At 44.4% G+C, this 20,800-nt stretch overlaps 1 protein-coding gene across 1 annotated transcript in view; it reads left to right on the top strand.

The window, feature by feature from the left end:
* LOC137347890 (beta-1,4 N-acetylgalactosaminyltransferase 2-like) overlaps positions 1 to 20,800 on the top strand; it is a 102,703-nt gene that overhangs the window by 68,168 nt on the left and 13,735 nt on the right. The window contains exons 8-9 of the mRNA XM_068012935.1: positions 4,785 to 4,925; positions 14,298 to 14,523. Of these exons, the coding sequence (XP_067869036.1) occupies positions 4,785 to 4,925; positions 14,298 to 14,523 (367 nt within the window). The remainder of the gene's footprint in view (positions 1 to 4,784; positions 4,926 to 14,297; positions 14,524 to 20,800) is intronic.

Below are 20,800 nucleotides of genomic sequence, written 5' to 3'. Positions count from 1 at the left end.
TATCACCGTGCTAAATGGGATAGATTTTAAACAGAATTAGCAATGCAAAACTGGGCATCCATGAGATGCTGTGGGCCATCAACAGCAGCAGAATTGTACTCAACCACAATCTGTAACCTCATGGCCCCGCATATCCCCCACTCTACCATTACCATCAAGCCAGGTGACCAACTCTGGTTCAATGAAGAGTGCAGGAGGGCATGCCAGGAGCAGCACCAGGCATATCTCAAAATGAGGTGTCAACATGGTGAAGCTACAACCCAGGACTGCTTGCATGCCAAACTGCATAAGCAGCATGCAATAGACAGAGCTAAGCGATCCCATAACCAACGGATCAGATCTAAGCTGTGTAGTCCTGCCACATCCAGCCGTGAATGGTGGTGGATAATTAAACAACTAACTGGAGGAGGCGGCTCCACAAGTATCCCCATCCTCAATGATGGGGGAGCCCAGCACATCAGTGCGAAAGATAAGGCTGAAGCGGTACTTTATGAGCGGCACAGTGGTGCAGTGGTTAGCACCGCAGCCTCACAGATCCAGCGACCCGGGTTCAATTCTGGGTACTACCTGTGTGGAGTTTGCAAGTTCTCCCTGTGTCTGCGTGGGTTTTCGCCAGGTGCTCCGGTTTCCTCCCACCACAAAAAAGACTTGCAGTTGATAGGTAAATTGGCCATTATAAATTGCCCCTAGTATAGGTAGGTGGTAGGGAAATATAGGGACAGGTGGGGATGTTGTAGGAATATGGGATTAATGTAGGATTAGAAGGGCCTGTTTCAGTGCTGTATCTCTAAATAAATAACTAAAAGTAGAGAGTAGGAATAAACGGGTCATTCTCACGTTGGCAGGCTGTGACTAGTGGGGTACCGCAGGGGTCACTGCTTGGGCCCCAGCTGTTCACAATATATATCAATGATTTGGATGTGGCGACCAAATGTAATATTCCCAAGTTCACGGATGACATAAAACTAGGTGGGAATGTGTGTTGTGAGGAAGATGCAAAGCGGCTTCAAGGTGATTTGGACAGACTGAGTGAGTGGGCAAGAATGGGGCAGATGGAATATAATGTGATAAATTGTGAGGTTATCCACTTTGGTAGGAGGAATAGATGTGCAGAGTATTTCTTAAATGGTAAACGATTACAAAGTGTAGATATACAAAGGGACCTGGATGTGCTCGTCAATAAGTCATTGAAAGCTAAAATGCAGGTACAGCAAGCAATTAAGGAGGCGAATGGTATGTTAGCCTTTATCACCACAGGATTTGAGTACATGGGTAGTGAAGTCTTGCTTTTTTTAAATTCATTCATGGGATGTGGGCGTCGCTGGCCAGGCCAGCATTTATTGCCCATCCCTAATTGTCCTTCAGAAGGTGGAGGTGAGCTGCCTTCTTGAACCGCTGCAGTCCATTTGGGGTAGGTACACCCACAATGCTGTTAGGAAGGGAGTTCCAGGATTTTGACCCAACGACATTGAAGGAACGGCGATATAGTTCCAAGTCAGGATGGTGTGTGACTTGGAGGGGAACCTGCAGGTGGTGGTGTTCCCATATATTTGCTGCCCTTGTCCTTCTAGTTGGTAGAGGTCGTGGGTTTGGAAGGTGCTGTCTAAGGAGCCTTGGTGCATTGCTGCAGTGCATCTTGTAGGTGGTACACACTGCTGCCACTGTGCGTTGGTGGTGGAGGGAGTGAATGTTTGTGGATGGGGTGCCCATCAAGCGGGCTGCTTTGTCCTGGATGGTGTCGAGCTTCTTGAGTGTTGTTGGAGCTGCACCCATCCAGGCAAGTGGAGAGTATTCCATCACACTCCTGACTTGTGCCTTGTAGATGGTGGACAGGCTTTGGGGAGTCAGGAGGTGAGTTACTCGTCTCAGGATTCCTAGCCTCTGACCTGCTCTTGTAGCCACGGTATTTATATGGCTACTCCAGTTCAGTTTCTGGTCAATGGTAGCCCCTAGGGTGTTGATAGTGGGGGATTCAGCGATGGTAATGCTGTTGAATGTCAAGGGGAGATGGTTAGATTCTCTCTTGTTGGAGATGGTCATTGCCTGGCAGTTATGTGGCGCGAATGTTATTTGCCACTTATCAGCCCAAGCCTGGCCAATATACCTATCAACCTGTAAGTCTTTGGCTGTGGGAGGAAACTGGAGCACCCAACAAAATCCCAAGCAATCACAGGGAGAACTTGCAAACTCCTCACAGGCAGTGCCCAGAATCAAGCCCAGGTCACTGGAGCTGTGAGGCTGCAGTGCTAACCACTGCGCCACTGTGGCTTGTTAACCAATCCTTAATCCATGCCATTGACCAGAAACTGAACTGGAGTAGCCATATAAATACCGTGGCTACAAGAGCAGGTCAGAGGCTAGGAATCCTGTGGCAAGTAACTCACCTCCTGACTCCCCAAAGCCTGTCCACCATCTCCAAGGCACAAGTCAGGAGTGTGGTGGAATACTCTCCACTTGCCTGGATGGGTGCAACTCCGACAACACTCAAGAAGCTCGACACCATCCAGAACAAAGCAGCCCACTTGATTGGCATACCAACCACAAACATTCACTCCCTCCGCCAAGGATGCACAATGGCAGCAGTGTGTACCATCTACAAGATGCACAGCAGTAATGCACCAAGGCTCCTTAGACAGCACCTTCCAAACCCACGACCTCTACCACCTCGAAGGACAAGAGCAGCAGATGCGTGGGAACATCACCACCTGCAAGTTCCCATCCAAGTCACACACCATCCTGACTTGGAACTATATCACCATTCCTTCACTGTTGCTGGGTCAAAATCCTGGAACTCCCTTCCTCACAGCACTGTGGGTGTACCTACCTCACATGGACTGCAGCGGTTCGAGAAGGCAGCTCACCACCACCTTCTTGAGGGCAATTAGGGATGGGCAATAAATGCTGGCATAGCCAGTGATGCTCACATCCCATGAATGAATTTAAAAAAAGTATATTACCTCCTATCCCATGTGCTTTAATTTTACTAACCAACCTCCTGTGGTGGACTTTATCAAAAGCCTTCTGAAAATCCAAGTATACCACATCCGCTGACTCCCCTTTATCAATTCTGTTAATAACATCCTCAAAAGCTCCAACAGGTTCATCAAACATGATTTCCCATTCATAAATCCATGTTGACTATGCCCAATCAGATCATTATTATCCAAGTGCCCATTATCACATCCTTTAGAATAGATTCTAGCATTTTCCCAATGACTGATGTAAGGCTAACAGGTCTGTAATTCCCTATTTTCTCTCTCCCTCCCTTTTTAAATAGTGGGGTGACATTTGCTACCTTCCAATCTGCAGGAACCGCTCCAGGATCTATAGAATTTTGGAAGATGATCATCAATGCATCCACAATCTACATAGCTATCTCTTTCACCACTCAGGGATGTAGAATATCAGGTCCTGGGCACTTATCAACCTCAGCTCCATTAATTTCTCCAGTACAACATTCTTACTAATACTAATTTCCTTCAATTCCTCATTCTCCCTGGACCTTTGAACCTTTAATTCTGGGAGATTTCTTGTATCTTCCTCAGTGAAGACAGACACAAGTAATCATTTCTCTATTCCTTATTATAAATTCTCCTGACTCTGCTGGTAATGGACCCACATTTTTCTTAGCCAAACGTTTCCTTTTTACGTATCTATAGAAGCTTTTACAGTCCGTTTTTAAATATTTTTTGCTAGCTCACATTCATATTCTATTCTCCCTTTCTTTATCAGTTTCTTGGTCCTCCTTTGCTATATTCTAAAATCCTCCCAAACCTCAGGTTTACTACTATTTCTGACAACTTTATAGACCTTTTCTTGTAATCTTTTGGATGTTATGGGCAGATGCATTCACTGACGTTGACCAGCCACGGGAGCTCATTAGACTCCTTGTCACATTGCTGCCAGGTCCTCGGGGCTAGTTGCTGGGCATTGATCTCCCTGGCCAACTGTTCCCACTCCCATATGAGTCTGGTCTTTCAAGGCTTCTTGTCCCCACGCAGCACCGTGACATCTCTCCGCATGCCCGCCTCCACCACTCATGCCTCCAGCACCAGATCCATCACCCTGAAACCTTCCTCTGCTCTGGTGTTCCATTTCCCATGTTTTAAATTTCTGTATTTTTATTCAGTGCAGCTATCCATTAAGCAGGACCTTTAAGAACAGAAGTGTGGCTGCATAACGTTCTATTTACACAATGTTGCTCAGCTTCTGCGTAGGGCAGAGGCAACCAGCAGCGTAGCAGATGCTTGGCCCTACACTACAATCATGGTAAAGAGGTGGCAGCACCAAATTTATGTGCCAATCACCTCCAAAGGAGCCAGAACAGGCAAATCACAAATTGCAACTCCTGTGCCCAAAAAGCCAATTTTTAGTCCACTATTTCTGCTGGCATTAAGGTTAATTGTGTCTTTTCTCTCTTATTTATCACAATTTGTTTCCTTATTGTAGAAGGTTAAGCTCCTTTAGACGAGTTGCAGGTTTGCGATCATGCTTATTGCCGTTAACTGGCACGGTATGTTTCCTTTCCATGCCAAATTTTGGACAGTGTCCTTCAGAAGTAAAGACTGAGAGATTTACAAGCCTCTTAGTTGAATCAGAATAATGGGAGGGAACGAGAGAGAAAGAAAATGTTGGCGAACAGAGCAATCTTTCTACAACTGCTCTCACGTGGCTTTGAATAAGCAAAATCAGTAGTGGAGCTCTATTGAGATCAGACAATTTCAAAGAAACTAAATTATCCACATTTACTGATCTTGAACCTCTTGCCATTTTCTTCTTCTCAGGGATGGTTTGCTGGAAGAAACTTGGCAGCTTCTCAGGTCACAACTAAATATCTTCTCTGGGTGGATGAGGATTTTTTATTCACGAAGGATACAAAATTGGAAAAGCTGCTGGATGTATTGGAAAACACAAACTTGGATGTGGTAAGGATGGAACAGGAAGGAATTGAAGACGTATAGTTCTGATCATTCAAACTGCTAAACATTTCATTTGATACATTCCAAAAATGAAACTTCATTTGTATAGAAGATATAACTTTTGATTTTATGTTGAATTTTTGTAGCAGCAAAAATGATTTCCACCTGTTACCTTCTTGCACAAAGTCATTCCGAAAATAAGATGTGAATAGAATTTTATAAGGATTAATTTTAACCTCCTAAAAACCAATGGGTTTGGTTCAGTCAGGAGGTTCACAAGCTGAATATCTGAAAAAGGAACTCCACCTGCCTCAAATTCATCCACTTCCTGTTTCAACAGCACTGTAACAAGTGACAGGTGACCAATTCTCTCTCAGGACATGGATTGGTTATTTAAGTATTTTAATGAGGCTGCATGCCTGCATTTTAACAACTTCCCTGATTTTGGGAACACTGGTGGATAAAATGAGGTGAGAAGGATTGAATCCATTAGGCCTTTATTGCACTGCTTGTGGGCCAAGGAGGAACAGGAGTGTTTCTTCGAGGCCTAACAAACTTATTTACATTCCCTCACCCTGCAATGTGTCTGCTCATCCCCAACTACATTCGAATCACCCTGACCCTTCCCTGCAATCAGACATCCCCAAAAACCATCTCTCCCACATCTCCGCACCCACCCACCCCCCCACCACTCACCCCGTCTCAAAACACTAGTTACTATCAGGTTTTAGCTCAGCTACATCCTTGTGCTGCAGGCTTTCCAGCTTAACAGCAGGAAGCCTAACAATCAGACTGGCTGTCGAACGAGAAACCACAGAAAAATATCAAAAGTAACAGCAGGATGTTCAGGAAACCCGTGAATCCGGGTTCCTAACTTAAAGGACTGAATTTTCATCTCTGCCAAGGTTGGGAATGGAGGCTGGCAGGGTCTGAAAATACCGACATCAGCCAGCGTTCCGGTTTTGAGACGCTGCTCTCGGCTGTTCGCCAGGACAGTGGGGATAATGGGACAGCGATCTCATCTGCTTCCAGATTTAGGCCAATTAAAGTCATTAAAAAGTTCATTATGAGCTTATTAAAGGGGGAGGTTGAAATTTTCACGGGGAAAGACTGGTTACATGTGCTGTCTATTGCTGATCAGCTGAAGGGAGGCGGGTACAGAGGGGAGACAGTCACGGCCACCCCAGGGAATTACCTGGCCCATAAAGAGGGTCAGTTGGGAGGTGGGGACTCGGACTTTGGAAAGGAGGTGCCCTTGGTGCTGCACAGCTGGCAGGGAGAGTGGGCTGTCAGTGCACAGGCATTAAACAGAGTCACCCTGCCTCAGCATCATGGGGGCAGAAGAATAGGGGGCAAGGCTATTTGATTATTCATTATTTGTTCAGGGTTGTGGGCATCACTGGCAGTGGCAGCATTAATTGCCCATCCCTAATTGCCCTTGAGATGGTGGTGGTGAGCTGTCTTCTTGAACTGCGGCACTCCATGTGGACTAGGTACCCCAACTGTGCTGTTAGGAAGGGAGCAGGTTATTGTTCAGCAAGTGCCGCTTGATAGCACTGTCGATGACACCTTCCACCACTTTGCTGATGATCGGGAGTAGACTGATGGGGCAGTAATTGACCGGGTTGAATTTGTCCTGCTTTGTGCGCACAGGACATACCTGGACAATTTTCCACATCGCCGGGTAGATGCCAGTGTTGTAGCTGTACTGGAACAGCTTGGCTAGGGACATGGCTAATTCTGGAGCAGAAGTCTTCAGTACTATTGCCGAAATGTTGTCAGCACCCATAGCCTTTGCAGAATCCACTGCTTTCAGCCATTTTTTGATATCACATGGTGCGAATCAGATTGGCTGAAGACTGCCATCTGTGATGCTGGGGACCTCAGGAGAAGGCTGAGATGAATCATCCACTCGGCACTTCTGTCTGAAGATGGATGCAAATGCAATGTGCTGCCTGTCACAATTGGGTGGCCACCTGTCCAATAGAAAGGCTGCAGCTGGCCATGGGGGCATGACTGTCAGATTTTGAACTTAGTGGGGATGAGGGGAAACACCCTCCACAGGAAGGGTGGAACCTCGTTCAGCAGGAGGGCATGGGAGAGGGAGGAGAGACAGGAAGAAACAGAGGCCATACCCCTCAACGCAGGACCTACTGCCAAAGACAGATCTACCTGGAGATGACTGAGACCCAGTGCCGCAGGAGACTGCGACTATCCAGTCAGCTAGTCACAGGCATCTGTGACCTCATCGCCAAAGACCGTGCACCTCGAAGCACGGGGCACCATGCGCTGCCAGTGGCCATCAAAGACACTGTGGAGGTGAAATTATTTGCTTCTGGCTCCTTCCAAGTATCAGCTGCAGACCTTAGTGACATCTTGCAAACAGCAGCACACCTCTGCATCTTGCAGGGCACTGATGACCTCTTTGCCAGAGCTGGACAGTACATTTATTTCATGACAGACATGACCTCGGAGGCACAGAGGATAGTGGATTTCAGCACCCTAGCTAGATTCCCCCAGGTGCAGGGCATTATTGATTGCACCCATGTGATTATTAAGACCGCCCAATCAGATTCATCAACAGAAAGCGCTTCCATTCTCTCAGTGTTTGAAGGGCTGCGGCAACAGCGCGAGCTTCCTCCTTGTGTGCATTTACTTCCCTGGCAGCTGCCATGACTCCTTCATCCTCCAGCAGTCCACATTCTTCAGTTCTTCACTCCAACCCCCAAAGTACATGAATTGATCCTAGGGGACAAGGATATCCCTTGAAGAGATGGTTACTCACCCCTCTACTGGGACCAGTCGAGTGGCGCCCTGCGGTACCCTCCTGTGAAGGTCTCTGTCATTGTGGTGGTCTGCTGTGTTCTCCATAACATGGCTCTCCAGAGTGGTGTGGACCTTGAGGATGATGAGGCCCTGGAAGGAGACAGCTCATCAGGAGAAGAACAGGAGCAGGAGGTGGGAGAGGAGGAGGAAGTGGAGGCGGAGGGAGATGACATTGAACAGAGAGGTGCCCTGGCTGCACAAAGAGGTGAGCGGGCACAGCTCGGGGCATGAAGGGCTCGTGAGGATGTTTTGAATGTCAGGGATCTTCTGATTCAAGAACATTTCAACTGAGTATCTCTGAGCCATGTTGAGGAGTATGGCATGGAAATGGGTCTGAGATACCTGTGCTAGCACATCCAGGGAAGACGCAGCCTGAAACATCTAATTACCTACCAACAATGAAGGAAGCACATCTGCCCAGAGGCTTTGCCCTCACAATGGATTTCCTTTTATCTCTTTCTGATAGCACTTTTCCTGTCACACAGCAATAAAGGAATCCCAGATGTGTGGCTTTAAAGTGTCAATGGACAAATGCGGGTTAATTAAGAAAAGCCAGCACAGATTTGTCAAAGGAAAATCATGTTTAACTAACATTTTGGAGTTTTTTTAAAGAGATAACAGACAGGGTAGATGAGGGTAATGCTGTTGATGTGGACTTCCAAAAGGCGTTTGATACAATGTCACACAACAGACTTGTGAGCAAAGTTATAGCTCATGGAATAAAAGGGACTGTAGCAACATGGATACGAAATTGGCTGAGTGACAGGAAACAGAGAGTAGTGATTGTCACGCACACCTGAAGTGCAATGATACAACAATCATGGACTAACTCTGAAGAGTTCGGAAAAAGTGAATTTGTTTTTTAAAAATGAACCTTTATTTTAAAGAAAAGTGAACAATGGTCCAAAATGGCCACTGAAAAAAAAAGGATTGGCCTTTTGTGTATTCAAACTGTCTGACAAAGACAAAGGACTAATCTTCAAAGCTAAGAGATGTCAATTGAACCCATCCTACACCTCTCCTAAAACATTCCAGAATTGAATGTCTTTTTCTGAAACAAAGAAGGTGTAAAATAGTCACATCCTGGATCATTGTGCGATCATGATGGGGAAGAGACCAGAGAATCTCCTAGCAGGAGGTGAGAGCTAACAGCTTTATCTTAAAAAAAGAGAGAGGGAGAGAAAAAAGCAACATCCTAACAGCTTGTGTTCCAGCCAATTCGGAAAGCACAGACCCTGCTGTAGAACCCTACATCTACATTACACAGCAGTGAGAGCTAGAAGTAACCCACCATCTTCAACGGAACCTTCGATCAAGAAAGAAATCGACAATCATCTCAGGCCTGCATCCATCAAGAACTTGATCTTCAAGAGAATTCAACAGGTTTATCGGAGCATTTCCGCCCCCCCCCCCCCCCTCCCCCTCACTAAAGGTCACTTTTCTTTTTTCCTTCTCTATCTGTCTCTTCTTGTGTCTGTGTGGGTGTGTGAGCGAATGCTTGAGTGGATGCGATTGTGACAATTTTGGGATAAGGTGTATTGATCAATAAACAATTGACTTTCTGTGCTTTAAAACCTACAAGAAAACCTGTTGCTGTCTGTTTATTTGAAAAATAAAACACAAAGAGGATAAACTGTAACACAATTACACTCGCTGTGGTCAGGTGGAGAGTTGAATAGTGGGAACCACCACATCACACCATGGATGATTTTTGGGTTGGAGGAAGATTTAGTTTAGTTTTTAGTTTAGTTTAGAGATACAGCACTGAAACAGGCCCTTCGGCCCATCGAGTCTGTGCCGACCATCAACCACCCATTTATACTAATCCTACACTAATTCCATATTCCTACCACATCCCCACCTGTCCCTATATTTCCCTACCACCTACCTATACTAGGGGCAATTGCTAATGGCCAATTTACCTATCAACCTGCAAGTCTTTGGCATGTGGGAGGAAACCGGAGCACCCGGAGGAAACCCACGCAAACACAGGGAGAACTTGCAAACTCCACACAGGCAGTACCCAGAATTGAACCCGGGTCACTGGAGCTGTGAGGCTGCGGTGCTAACCACTGCGCCACTGTGCCGCCCATTTGTAATGGAGTTCCACAGGGGTCAATGTTGGGAACCTTGCTCTTCCTGATATTTATTAATGACCTGGACCTTAGCGTACAGGATACAAATACAAACTTTGTGGATGATACAAAACTTGGAAGCATTGTGAACTGCGACAAGGATAGTGTAGAATTTCAAAAGGGCATAGACAAGTTGGTGGAATGGGTAAACAGGTAGCAGATGGAGTTCAATGCAGATAAATGTGAGGTGATTCATTTTGGTAGGAAGAACATTGAGTGACAATATAGAATAAAGGGCACAATTCTAAAGGGGGTTCACGAGCAGAAAGACCTGGGTGTATATGTGCATAAGTCATTGAAGGTGGCAGGACAGGTTGAGAGAACAGTTAATAAAATACAGTATCCTGGGCTTTATTAATAGGGGCATAGAGTACAAGAGCAAGGAGGTTATGTTGAACTTGTATAAGATACTAATTTGGCCTCGACTGGAGTATTGTATCCAGTTCTGGGCATCAGACTTTAGGAAAGATGTGAAGGCATTGGAGAGAGTACAGAAAAGGTTCACGAGAATGGTTCCAGGGATGAGGAATTTCAGTTATGAAGATAGATTGGAGAAGTTGGGAATTTTATCCTTAGAGAAAAGAATGCTGAGAGGTGATTTGATAGAAGTATTCAAAATCATGAGGGTGCTGGACAGAATAGATAGGGAGAAACTGTTCCCACTCATGAAAGGATTGAGAACAAGAGGGCACAGACTTAAAGTAATTGGCAAAAGAAGCCAAAAGTGACATGAGGAAAAACTTATTCTCGCAGCGAGTGGTTAAGGTCTGGAATGCACTGCCTGAGAGTGTGGTGGCGGTAGGTTCAATTGAAGCATTCAAAAGGGAATTCGACTGTTATATGAAAAGGAAAAATGTGCAGGGTTACAGGAAGAAGGAGGGGGGAATGTCACTAGGTGAATTGCTCATTTAGAAATCCAGTGCTGATACGATGGGCCAAATGGCCTCCTTCTGCGCCGTAACAATTCTGTGATTCTGTCATCATTTATATAGTGCAAAAAGTGAAAAACAATAAACAGAGACAGTTGTTATGATCCCCGTGGAGACCATCAACAAACCAAAAGAATCAAGTACTGACCCCAATTTGGGAAACCAAAATCCAAAAAACAAAAACCAAATGAACAAGATTTCACTTTTATAAATTTTACTTTAACACTCAAACCAAAACCAACCTAAGTTAAACATGAACTAACAGTTAAATTGCTGTCGATATATATATCTTAAGGGTTGCACGTTAATTAGCAGATGCATCAAAGTTGGTCCTCATGGATCCTCTGAACAGTATGATCAGCAAAGTGGCATTGAATAGTCCCACAGTACTACAAAATCAGGATTTTCCTCAGGTAGTTTCTTAATTTCTGTCCTCCAGTACACAGAAACGGAAGTAATGAGGTCCTGTTGATAGTGAGTGATGCAATCTTCCCTTTAACATTTTTGGTTTTGTCACCTCTCGAGCAACCTCGGCTTTGCCCATTACCATCCAGTCACAGGATTGTTTGTTTGTCTAACCTGGGTTTGACTTCCCAGAACCTGGAAGTCTTTAGTTTCAATTTCAAATCAGGGATTATCTCAAAAGAAAATACAAGCTGCATAGAACTCAGTCTACACACAAAGACACCAGCACACTTCCTGCCTTGGAAAAAAGAAAGTCTTACCGTAGTCCAATTTTCTTTAAAACAGATCAAAAATACAATACGTTCTTCATATCATAAACATTTTTTACAAATAACTTGTCAAATACTGTACTGGTAATATTTTCATATGTTACAATTGTGCATATCATATTACGCAGTTATAAGGCTTAGCCAATAATAAATTAGGATTAATAAGATTTAGACATGGTAAAATTTTCACATTTCAGAGCTTTCTTTCACTCTTGCACCCTTTCTTAAACCCTGGACAGAGCATCAGTAATTACAATGCTTTTCCCTGCAACATGTACAATTTTTAGTGTAAATGGCTGTAACATTAAACTCCAGCAAACAGACTGAGGTTCTTTGTTCTGAACTTTTCCAAAAACACGAGTGAGTTGTGATCTGTATAAACCAATATTTCTCTCTGACTATTGGGCTGGATTTTAAGGAGCCTTCGGCACTGAGATCTGTGGCAGTAGGGGGCCTGATGATGGCCCCAGGTGGGGCCTGCATCGGACCTTGACGGCTCGATCGTCTCAGCTGCAGCGAAGTACTGTGGCGGCCTGGGCAATGGGACCACAATTTTAATATTCAAATCAATTAAATTAATTGATTTAAATATATTACGCCACCTCTTGATGGCCTGCCTTGATCTTTGGCCTGCTGGCCGGCACTCTTGTGCCTTCGGATCCCCGTTAAGGGAAACGAGGCACAACGCTGGTGGGGAGGGGAGGAGGAGGTAAGTTTCTCAGTGCCGGGGGGTGGTGTGTGGACGGAGTCAAGTTAACGTCATGGGTGCAGGGGATGTTGGGAAGGGTTGTAGTTTAAACCTTGTGCTGTTTGTGGGGGCAAGGTCAGATGGTAAAGGTAAGTGTTTTGGGGGGGGAAGGGCAAATAATTGATGTAACTGTTATTGGGGGGTGGGAAAGGGGCAAAATAAATGCATTAATTTAATTTTATTCCATCTATCTTCCTCCATGCGATTGGGGGTTGGGGGTGGACGGCCTGTCCTGGCTTTTTAAATGAGTCACCACGTTTGAGATCAGGCCGCCATTTTTGAATCTTTCCGCCAATCAGTTTGTGGTATATGTAACCAAGGGCTTATAAAATCCAGCCCTTGGTTACATATATCTCAAACTGTTGTAAGGCCAGTACAAGAGTTAAAACTTCTTTTTCGATGGCTGACTACTTTGATGTTTATTGAACTTTCTATAGAAGTAGTTAGTGGGCCATTCCATACCAGCATCATTATCTAGGAGCAATGCTGCTCTTGCCCCTACATCACTGGTGTTGATAACCACCTTGAGTGGTTTATTAAAATATGGGGCTGACAGAACTGGTTCTTTTATGAAACTGGCCTTTAACATCTCAAATGCTGGTTGTTTTTGACTCCAACCATTCGAACTGAGGCTGCCTGATGTTGCTCAGACCTTGAGTGATGGAGTGCACTGCACCAACTTAATGACCACCTTAATCTCTGTAATCACCTGCTGCACGATGAGCTTGCATTTCCCCAGGTCCGACTGCCTCCTCTTCCACTATCCTGGTGATCTCCATCGTGCCTGCTCCACTGGGGTGATGCAGTAGAAGAGCGGCACCCCCTCCTCCCATTTGGCCCCTCTCCCTCACACTGTTGTCCTCTGTGGCCAATGGTCACCTTCCCCTATCCATTAGGAGCTGGATGTCTCAGTGGTGACAGGTCCTCAGCAAATCTATGGCTGTGAACCATTCTGAGGGGGTCAGTAAGTGCTCTGGGTGCACACTCCTCCAATTTTCAGGAGCAGCATGCACTCTGAGGCTCTTTAGGTGGTGTGCCTGCTGGAGGATGCAAGCCCTAAGATCTGTCCAGAGGGTTGGGGGTCATTGAATCTTTTGCGGCACTGAATCCAGGCTCTTCTAATCACACTTCTGCTGCAGACAGTGGAACCTATCTGCACCCAGGCCTCTTTAGTTTCGGCTGGTAGCCTCTTCCTGCCACCCTCTGGGAAAAGGATCTGCTTCCTCTCCCTCATGGCCTTCAACAGGTTGACATCAATGAAGTGAGCTCAGCCCTGCGCCAGGTGCATGGCCTCTGGCTGTCCTGTGACATCTCACTTCCCTCTGGTGCAGTGGAAGACTTTGACACAATCAGCAGACCTCTCCATTCGGACACCCAGTAACCTCAGTGATGGCTGCAATGGGGCGTCTAAATCAGTCCCACTTCATCTGAACCATTTCCATTCCGACCCCCACTGACTCCAATTGGACAGGGAACCCATCTCCATATCAACTAAGGGCCCACCCATGTGAAAATCATGACTTTAATCAGTTTCCCACTAGTGGCAGGTTCGAGACCCGAAAACAACCCAGCTCCTGTATCCTGCCTCCGTGGGGAAAATTCAGCCCAGAGTGTTTGTCATTAGCTGCAATAGGGAAGGAAAATGTAAACAGAAAAAAAGAAAACATATTATTCATGATTCAGGAGGTCCCAATGTGATTCGCCAACTGATTAAGTATTTTTAAATTGTAGTCCCTGTTGTAGGAAATGCAGCAGTAAGCTAACACTGAACACTGACAGTACTAGGGTAAGTATCATGCTTCATCATAAAAGGTCTGAAAGATAAATATTAGCTGAAGTTAAAATAGGTTTTCCAAAAATTTATTCACTACTTGACTCGTGTCTGCTTCTTTAAACTTATCCCAGGAGAAGAAAACATAGATCCCACTGTTTATAGATAAAATAAATCATATAAAAAAGAGGCAACGTACCATTTCTCAAATAACAAGAAATGTAATTTTCCATAGGTTGGTGCCTCAGTGAATGGTAATCGATTCCAGTTTAAGCTTTGGTATGAAAAAGGCACTGATGATGATGGCGACTGCTTGATTTCCAAGGCGGGGAGTTTTCATGCATTGGATGGATTTCCAAACTGTGTGATAACAAGTGGTGTGGTGAATTTTTTTATGGCCAGGACAGAGAAGATACTGAGTGTTGGATTTGATCCTCGATTGGCAAGGGTGGCTCACTCAGGTAAATGAACCATCTAATCATACCATCCCTCTGTTGTTAGTCGTACTAGGTTGTGATAATCAGGTTTTATTCAGATTTGTTTGTCTTCATGCCCAGGTAGCTATTTTAGGGAACCAAAATGTACCAGAAACATGGTTTCAGATAGTCTATGTAGTCTGACAAAATATTAGACTTGTTTTATTTATATATAGGACTAAATTTATATATGGGATGTTACAACCGAGGAGGGAGGGGTGCACTGTTAATTCAGTCCCACTTCTCCACAGGTCACAACATATTCTTCAAATTTTCCCACTTACTGACACAATCAGATACACTAATTTTCCCGGAATAGAACACACTCACCAGGTTTCTTAGCACAACAACAAAATTAACAGTTTATTATAGAACAAGCCTTAACTAGTAATGAAGTAAAACAATATCACATAGATCAATTTATTTTTAAATCCAACATTCAATTTAAAAATTCCCCTTTACCGTAATCCCATCACACTCACACACACACACACACACACGCACACATATACACCAGTTAAATGAAAGAATTTTTAAAAATGATTTTTAGATCAGAGCTCTATTACAGACAAAAAACACATGGCAGATCACTTGCCCACCCCTGGAAAAATAGCAGATGAGACACGCTATACCAAACTAGCACACAGTCTAATCTCCAAGCACACGTAGGCAGAATCTTTAGAATCTTCCAAAATTAGCTGTCTTCAGGCAGCATTGAAAAGTAATTTAGCAGTCCTTCTTGAAATACAGGAAACAAGATAAACTGACACACTAAGCTTCACAGAGTCTTTTAGGGAATTGCGAGAAAACGACTTGGGTTGTGGTCTTCTGTTCTTCCTTGGAATTCTCTCCTCCTTCTGCAGCAAACTTGACTTTTGTCTCCTTCCAAAAGGTATCACACACACACACACTGACTGACAACCAGAAAGCTTGACAGTTTTCTGCCCACCCAGATGTTCCCTGTTACTACCGGGCTGCTTTGTCTTGGATGGTGTTGAACTTCTTGAGTGTTGTTGGAGTTGCACCCATCCAGGCAAGTGGAGAGTATTCTATCACACTCCTTACTTGTGCCTTGTAGATGGTGGATAGGAATTGGGGAGACAGAAGGTGAGTTACTCACCCCAGAATTCCCAGTCTCTGAGCTGCTCTTGTAGCCACAGTAATTATACAGCTGCTCCAGTTAAGTTTCTGGTCAATGGTGAGGATTCCATTGGCAGAGACCAGGAATACCAGACACAGAACTCACCCCCTGTCCTGCCAACACCCGCACATGCTGACACTCAAAAATGGATACGAGCTTAAGCCTGCCAAGATTAGTTAACATGAGCACAGAGCACTGGTGCAATTGAATTTTTGCGTACTGAATCATTTTGTTGTTTAAGTAATAATTATCAATAATAACTGTACTAATAATACATGTAATATAATAACTAATATATATAATATAATAACTAATAACAATATCAATAATTTAAAACCAATGTACTCACCATAGGTACCACTAGTATTTATACTTTTGTCCGTTCCTGGCTGGACAACATCACGCACATAGCGGGTGGCATCATAAGGATACAGGAAAGGTCCAATAGGACCTTTTACTCGCAGGCACTCACCAACCTGGAAATGATTTCATGACCGACATTTAACCAATGAGTCTGGTAGAGTGTCCATTTGGAACCGGCCAGCCACTAATTTGATGATTTCAATATTATTCATTTTAAATCATCTCGCCCAGTGCCCGTGAATGAACGGACATTTCCCTGAGGCTGGACAGCAGCATCGCAAACTTCAAAATAATGGACTAAAGGCATCTGATACTGGAATGAGGCCAAATGCTCTGAAAGCTGGACTGTCTGGTACAAAACAGGATGAATGGCCACCCTATCAATGGTAGCCCCCAGGATGTTGATGGTGGGGGATTCAGCAATGGTAATGCAGAGATGGTTAGATTCTCTCTTGTTGCAGATGGTCACTTCCTTGCATTTGCGTGGCATGAATGTTACTTGCCCAAGTCTGAATGTTTTCTAGGTCTTGCTGCATATGGGCATTGACTGCTTCAGTGTCTGAGGAATCGTGACTGGTACTGAGCATTGTGCAATCATTAGCAAAGGTCCCTATTTCTAACTTTATCATGGAGGGAAGGTCATTGATGAAGCAGCTGAAGATGGTTGGGCCTAGGACACTACCCTGAGGACCTCCTGGGACTGAGATGATTGGCCTCCAACAACCATAACCATCTTCCTTTGTGCTAGATATGACTCCAACCAGTGATAAATCACTAGCTAGGCTTCAGTTGGAGTATTGTATCGAATTCTGGGTACCACATAGGAAATATGTTAAGGTCTTGAAGTGAATGCAGAGAAGATTTACTGCAATTGTACAGGGATGAGAATCTTCACTTATGTGAACAGACTAGAGAAGGTGGGATTGTTCTTCTTAGAGCAGACAAAGTTAAAGGGAAATTTAAGAGAAGTATTCAAAAGCATGAAAGGCTTTGAGAGAGAGAAATTGTTTCCACTAGCAGGAAGGTCGATAACCAAAGGACAGAAATTTAAAATAATAGGCAAAAGGAAAGTAGGTGTCGTGAGTGAAATGGAGTATATTTCAGTGGGAGAGCATTTGTGGAACAGTGATCCTAATAGCACCAGGTTTAGAATAGTTATGGAAAAGGACAAGGTACAAATCAAGTGTAAAAGTATTTGCTGAAGGAGGGATAACAACAGTGAGTTGAAAAGGGGCCTGGCCCAGGTAGATTAGAATCAAACATTGATAGGCAAAACAGTAATTGGACAATGGGAAGTCTCCAGAAAGGAAATGGTTTGGGTACAGAGTAGATACATTTCTATGAAAGGAAAAGAAAGAACATCTGAAGCTAGAGGACCCTGGATGTCTAAAGACATAGGAGTAGAAATTCATCTTGGGCGGTGGCGCAAAGTGGTTGTTATTGGATCGGCCAAGCATCATACACAGCCTCTGACATTCAGTTCCATTGTAGTCAATGAAATTAAATATCAGGTGCTGAGTACAACAGGCAGCTGATCCATTATCATCCAAGACCAATTTCTAACACCTAGAGATTAAAATGAGACAGAAAAGGAGGCTCATGGCCATTGTAAGGCTGATAATACAGTAGAGAATTAAGCTGAATATAGAAAGGACAGATGAGAACTAAAAAAGGGAATAAGAGAGGCAAAGAAGCAGTATGGGAATAGATTAGTGGCCGACATAAAAGGGAACGCAAAAGTCTTTTATAAATAAATAGTAAAAGGGTAATCAAAGGACGGGTGGAAACAATTAGGAATCAGAAAGGAGATCTTCTTGTCAAAGCAGAGAGTATGACGGAATGAATACTTTGTATCAGTCTGCACTAGAGAAGGGAGGCTGGATATTCCATTGCCGCGCAGACATCAGCGGCAGCCGTAAACAATGGCAGCCCGCACATGCGGGCCGTACTTTGTGGAGCCGCCGCAATATTGTGGCTGCTCATTTAAATGGCCAGGGTGGACTGCAACCCCTCCACACCCCCAATGACATGGAGGGGGCAGGCTATCCGTCCCCGGCAATAGCATCAGGCGTCATTGCACAGCCTTCGACGTCATTCTTAAAGGGCTTTGAGCCCACTTATTTAGTTTAAATCTTTAGAGAGATAGTGATGAAAAATCTATTTGAAGAAATTAAATAAATGTTTCTAGCCCCTCTCCCACAAACCCCCCCCCACCCCCCAAATAACCATACAATTTATTCCTTGCCCTCCACTCCCCCGCAAAATACTTTCCTGGTGCATCTGACCTTCCCCCCTCCAAAGTTCACAAACTTTAATCTTTACCCCTTCCAACCATCCCCAACACCAATCAAATCACTCTGACACTGCTTCCCCCACCCGCACTGAAATACTTACCTGCTCCCCCCTCCCCACCAGTGCACCGCATCTGAAGGTGCGGTAGTGCTGGCCATTGGCAGCAATATCGTGCCAGGACGGACGGTGGAAGCGAGTAAGTGATTAACTCTGTCATTAACATTACTTTGTCTATTTAAATTTGCCTTCCGTCGCTGAACGGTGGGGGTTGCCGCCACGAGGCCTCGTCACCACGGGCAATATCAGACCGGGCCTTCCCGGCGTCGAGGCCTGTGGCAGGCCTCTGTTGGAAGCATTTTACCGCCCCCCACCCCCCCCCCCACCCTGCCAAAACCCCCGACATTGCAGGGTCTGTAATTCCAGCCTGGGGATGCTTCCAATGTCCAATGTGGCAGTAAAGGAGGAGACAATAACAATAGTGAATCCAATCAAAATAAAGAGGATGTACTTAAATGTTAGCACTCCTCAAAGTAGAAGAGTCAGCCGGTCCAGATGGGAGGCATCCTAGGCTACTGAATGAAGTAAGGTTGGAGAAGTGGAGATTGCAGAAGATCTTCCAATCCTCCTCGAATATTGGGAGGGTGGGCGGGGGGTTGGTTGCCAAATATCTGGAGCATTACAAATGTTATAACGCTGCAACTATAGGCAGATCAGGCTAACATCAGTGGTGGGGAAACATTTAAAGACAATAATCTGGGACAAAATTAATTGGCATTTGGGAAAGTATGGGCGAATAAATGAAAGTCAACACAGATTTGTTAAAGGAAAATGGTATTTGACTAACTTGATCAAGTTCTTTGGTGAAGTAACAGAGAGGGCTGTTGAGGGTAGTGTGGTTGATGATGTTTGTATGAACATTCAAAAGGCATTTGACAAAATATGATACAATAGACTTACTGGTAAAGCCATGGGATTTAAGGGAAATGGGATTAATTGGATAGCTCTACAATCGAGCCATTGGGCTCAGTGACCTCCTTTGTGCTGTATCATTCTATGATTCTATATATTTGAAACAGGAAAATTTTTGAGACAATGGAGAAAGAGCAGGGAGTGAGAATAATTCAATAGCTCTTTTAAAGAGTCAGCATGGGCATGGTGGACTGACAGCTTCATTCTTTGCTGTAAGATTCTAAGAGACAGAATTCATTCGCATAGCACCACTTTTAATGGCGCTACGCTGGCTTACGCCAATTCCCCAGGGACAGACAGCACCACAGATCACCACCTATGTGGCATGTGTGGGTTTCCTCATTCATATAATTGAAGAATGGCACGTGATTGAATTTTTCACCCCAGGATTCTATGAGAATCAATCAGCATCTTCAATTACTTTTCCTTTTTTAACTTTTACACCGGACATTCCCCTCAGGCACCAACCTCTGGAAAATTATATTTCTTGTAATGTAAATGTTTGGAAAAGGAGGGGATGATGGCCATGTTTAGTTTAGTTTAGTGATACAGCACTGAAACAGGCCCTTCGGCCCACCGAGTCTGTGCCGACCATCAACCACCCATTTATACTAATCCTACACTAATCCCATATTCCTACCACATCCCCACCTGTCCCTATATTTCCCTACCACCTACCTATACTAGTGGCAATTTATAATGGCCAATTTACCTACCAACCTGCAAGTCTTTTGGCTTGTGGGAGGAAACCAGAGCACCCGGAGAAAACCCACGCAGACACAGGGAGAACTTGCAAACTCCACACAGGCAGTACCTAGAATTGAACCCGGGTCGCTGGGGCTGTGAGGCTGCGGTGCTAACCACTGCGCCACTGTGCCGCCCTAATGTCTCATTTACCAGCGCTAATATCACTCAGCTTTATCAGCACAAGATTTACCCACACCTTTATATGGCAGCAATTGTCTTGAGGTGTGGCCCTAGCTTACAGATACCTGAAAGATTGCTTTCTGAAAGATCCTAGCATTTGCTTTTCATTCTCATTTTGAGATCAAGTTGCCATTGTGCACAGCTTAGTCTGATATTATTCAACTTACGATGATAACCTTCGTAGAACATCAGAATAAAAATGTTGCAGTGGTTCTTACACATGTAGGCAAAAAAGCAACAGATACATTTCGGTGTAGATAAATATTAGGAAAAGTATATTGGAAATAGTGGTACTGTGGGATTAGGTAAAGGCCGACTGCACAAGTGCCTTCCCTTCAGGGCAACACCTTTAAAATTATAGGGAGCTCTCAAACCAATCAAAAGGTAACTAAAATAACAGAAATAAATCAAAAATAACCAAGTCAGGAGTCACGGTGCTGGCCATTTGCAAAGATGGAAAAGGAATTTAGACTGATTAGTGATATTTCTCTGGAAATTACAATAAATGTGAAACTATCACTGATAATGCTCTTCAAATGAAAGGATTCATAGGCAGGTTATCTGAATATG

This window comes from Heterodontus francisci, chromosome 33 (assembly GCF_036365525.1).
Source record: "Heterodontus francisci isolate sHetFra1 chromosome 33, sHetFra1.hap1, whole genome shotgun sequence".
NCBI classification, from domain to species: Eukaryota; Metazoa; Chordata; class Chondrichthyes; order Heterodontiformes; family Heterodontidae; genus Heterodontus; species Heterodontus francisci.
The sequence above is the reverse complement of the archived record's forward strand: the minus strand, read 5'-3'. Positions and strand labels throughout refer to the sequence as shown.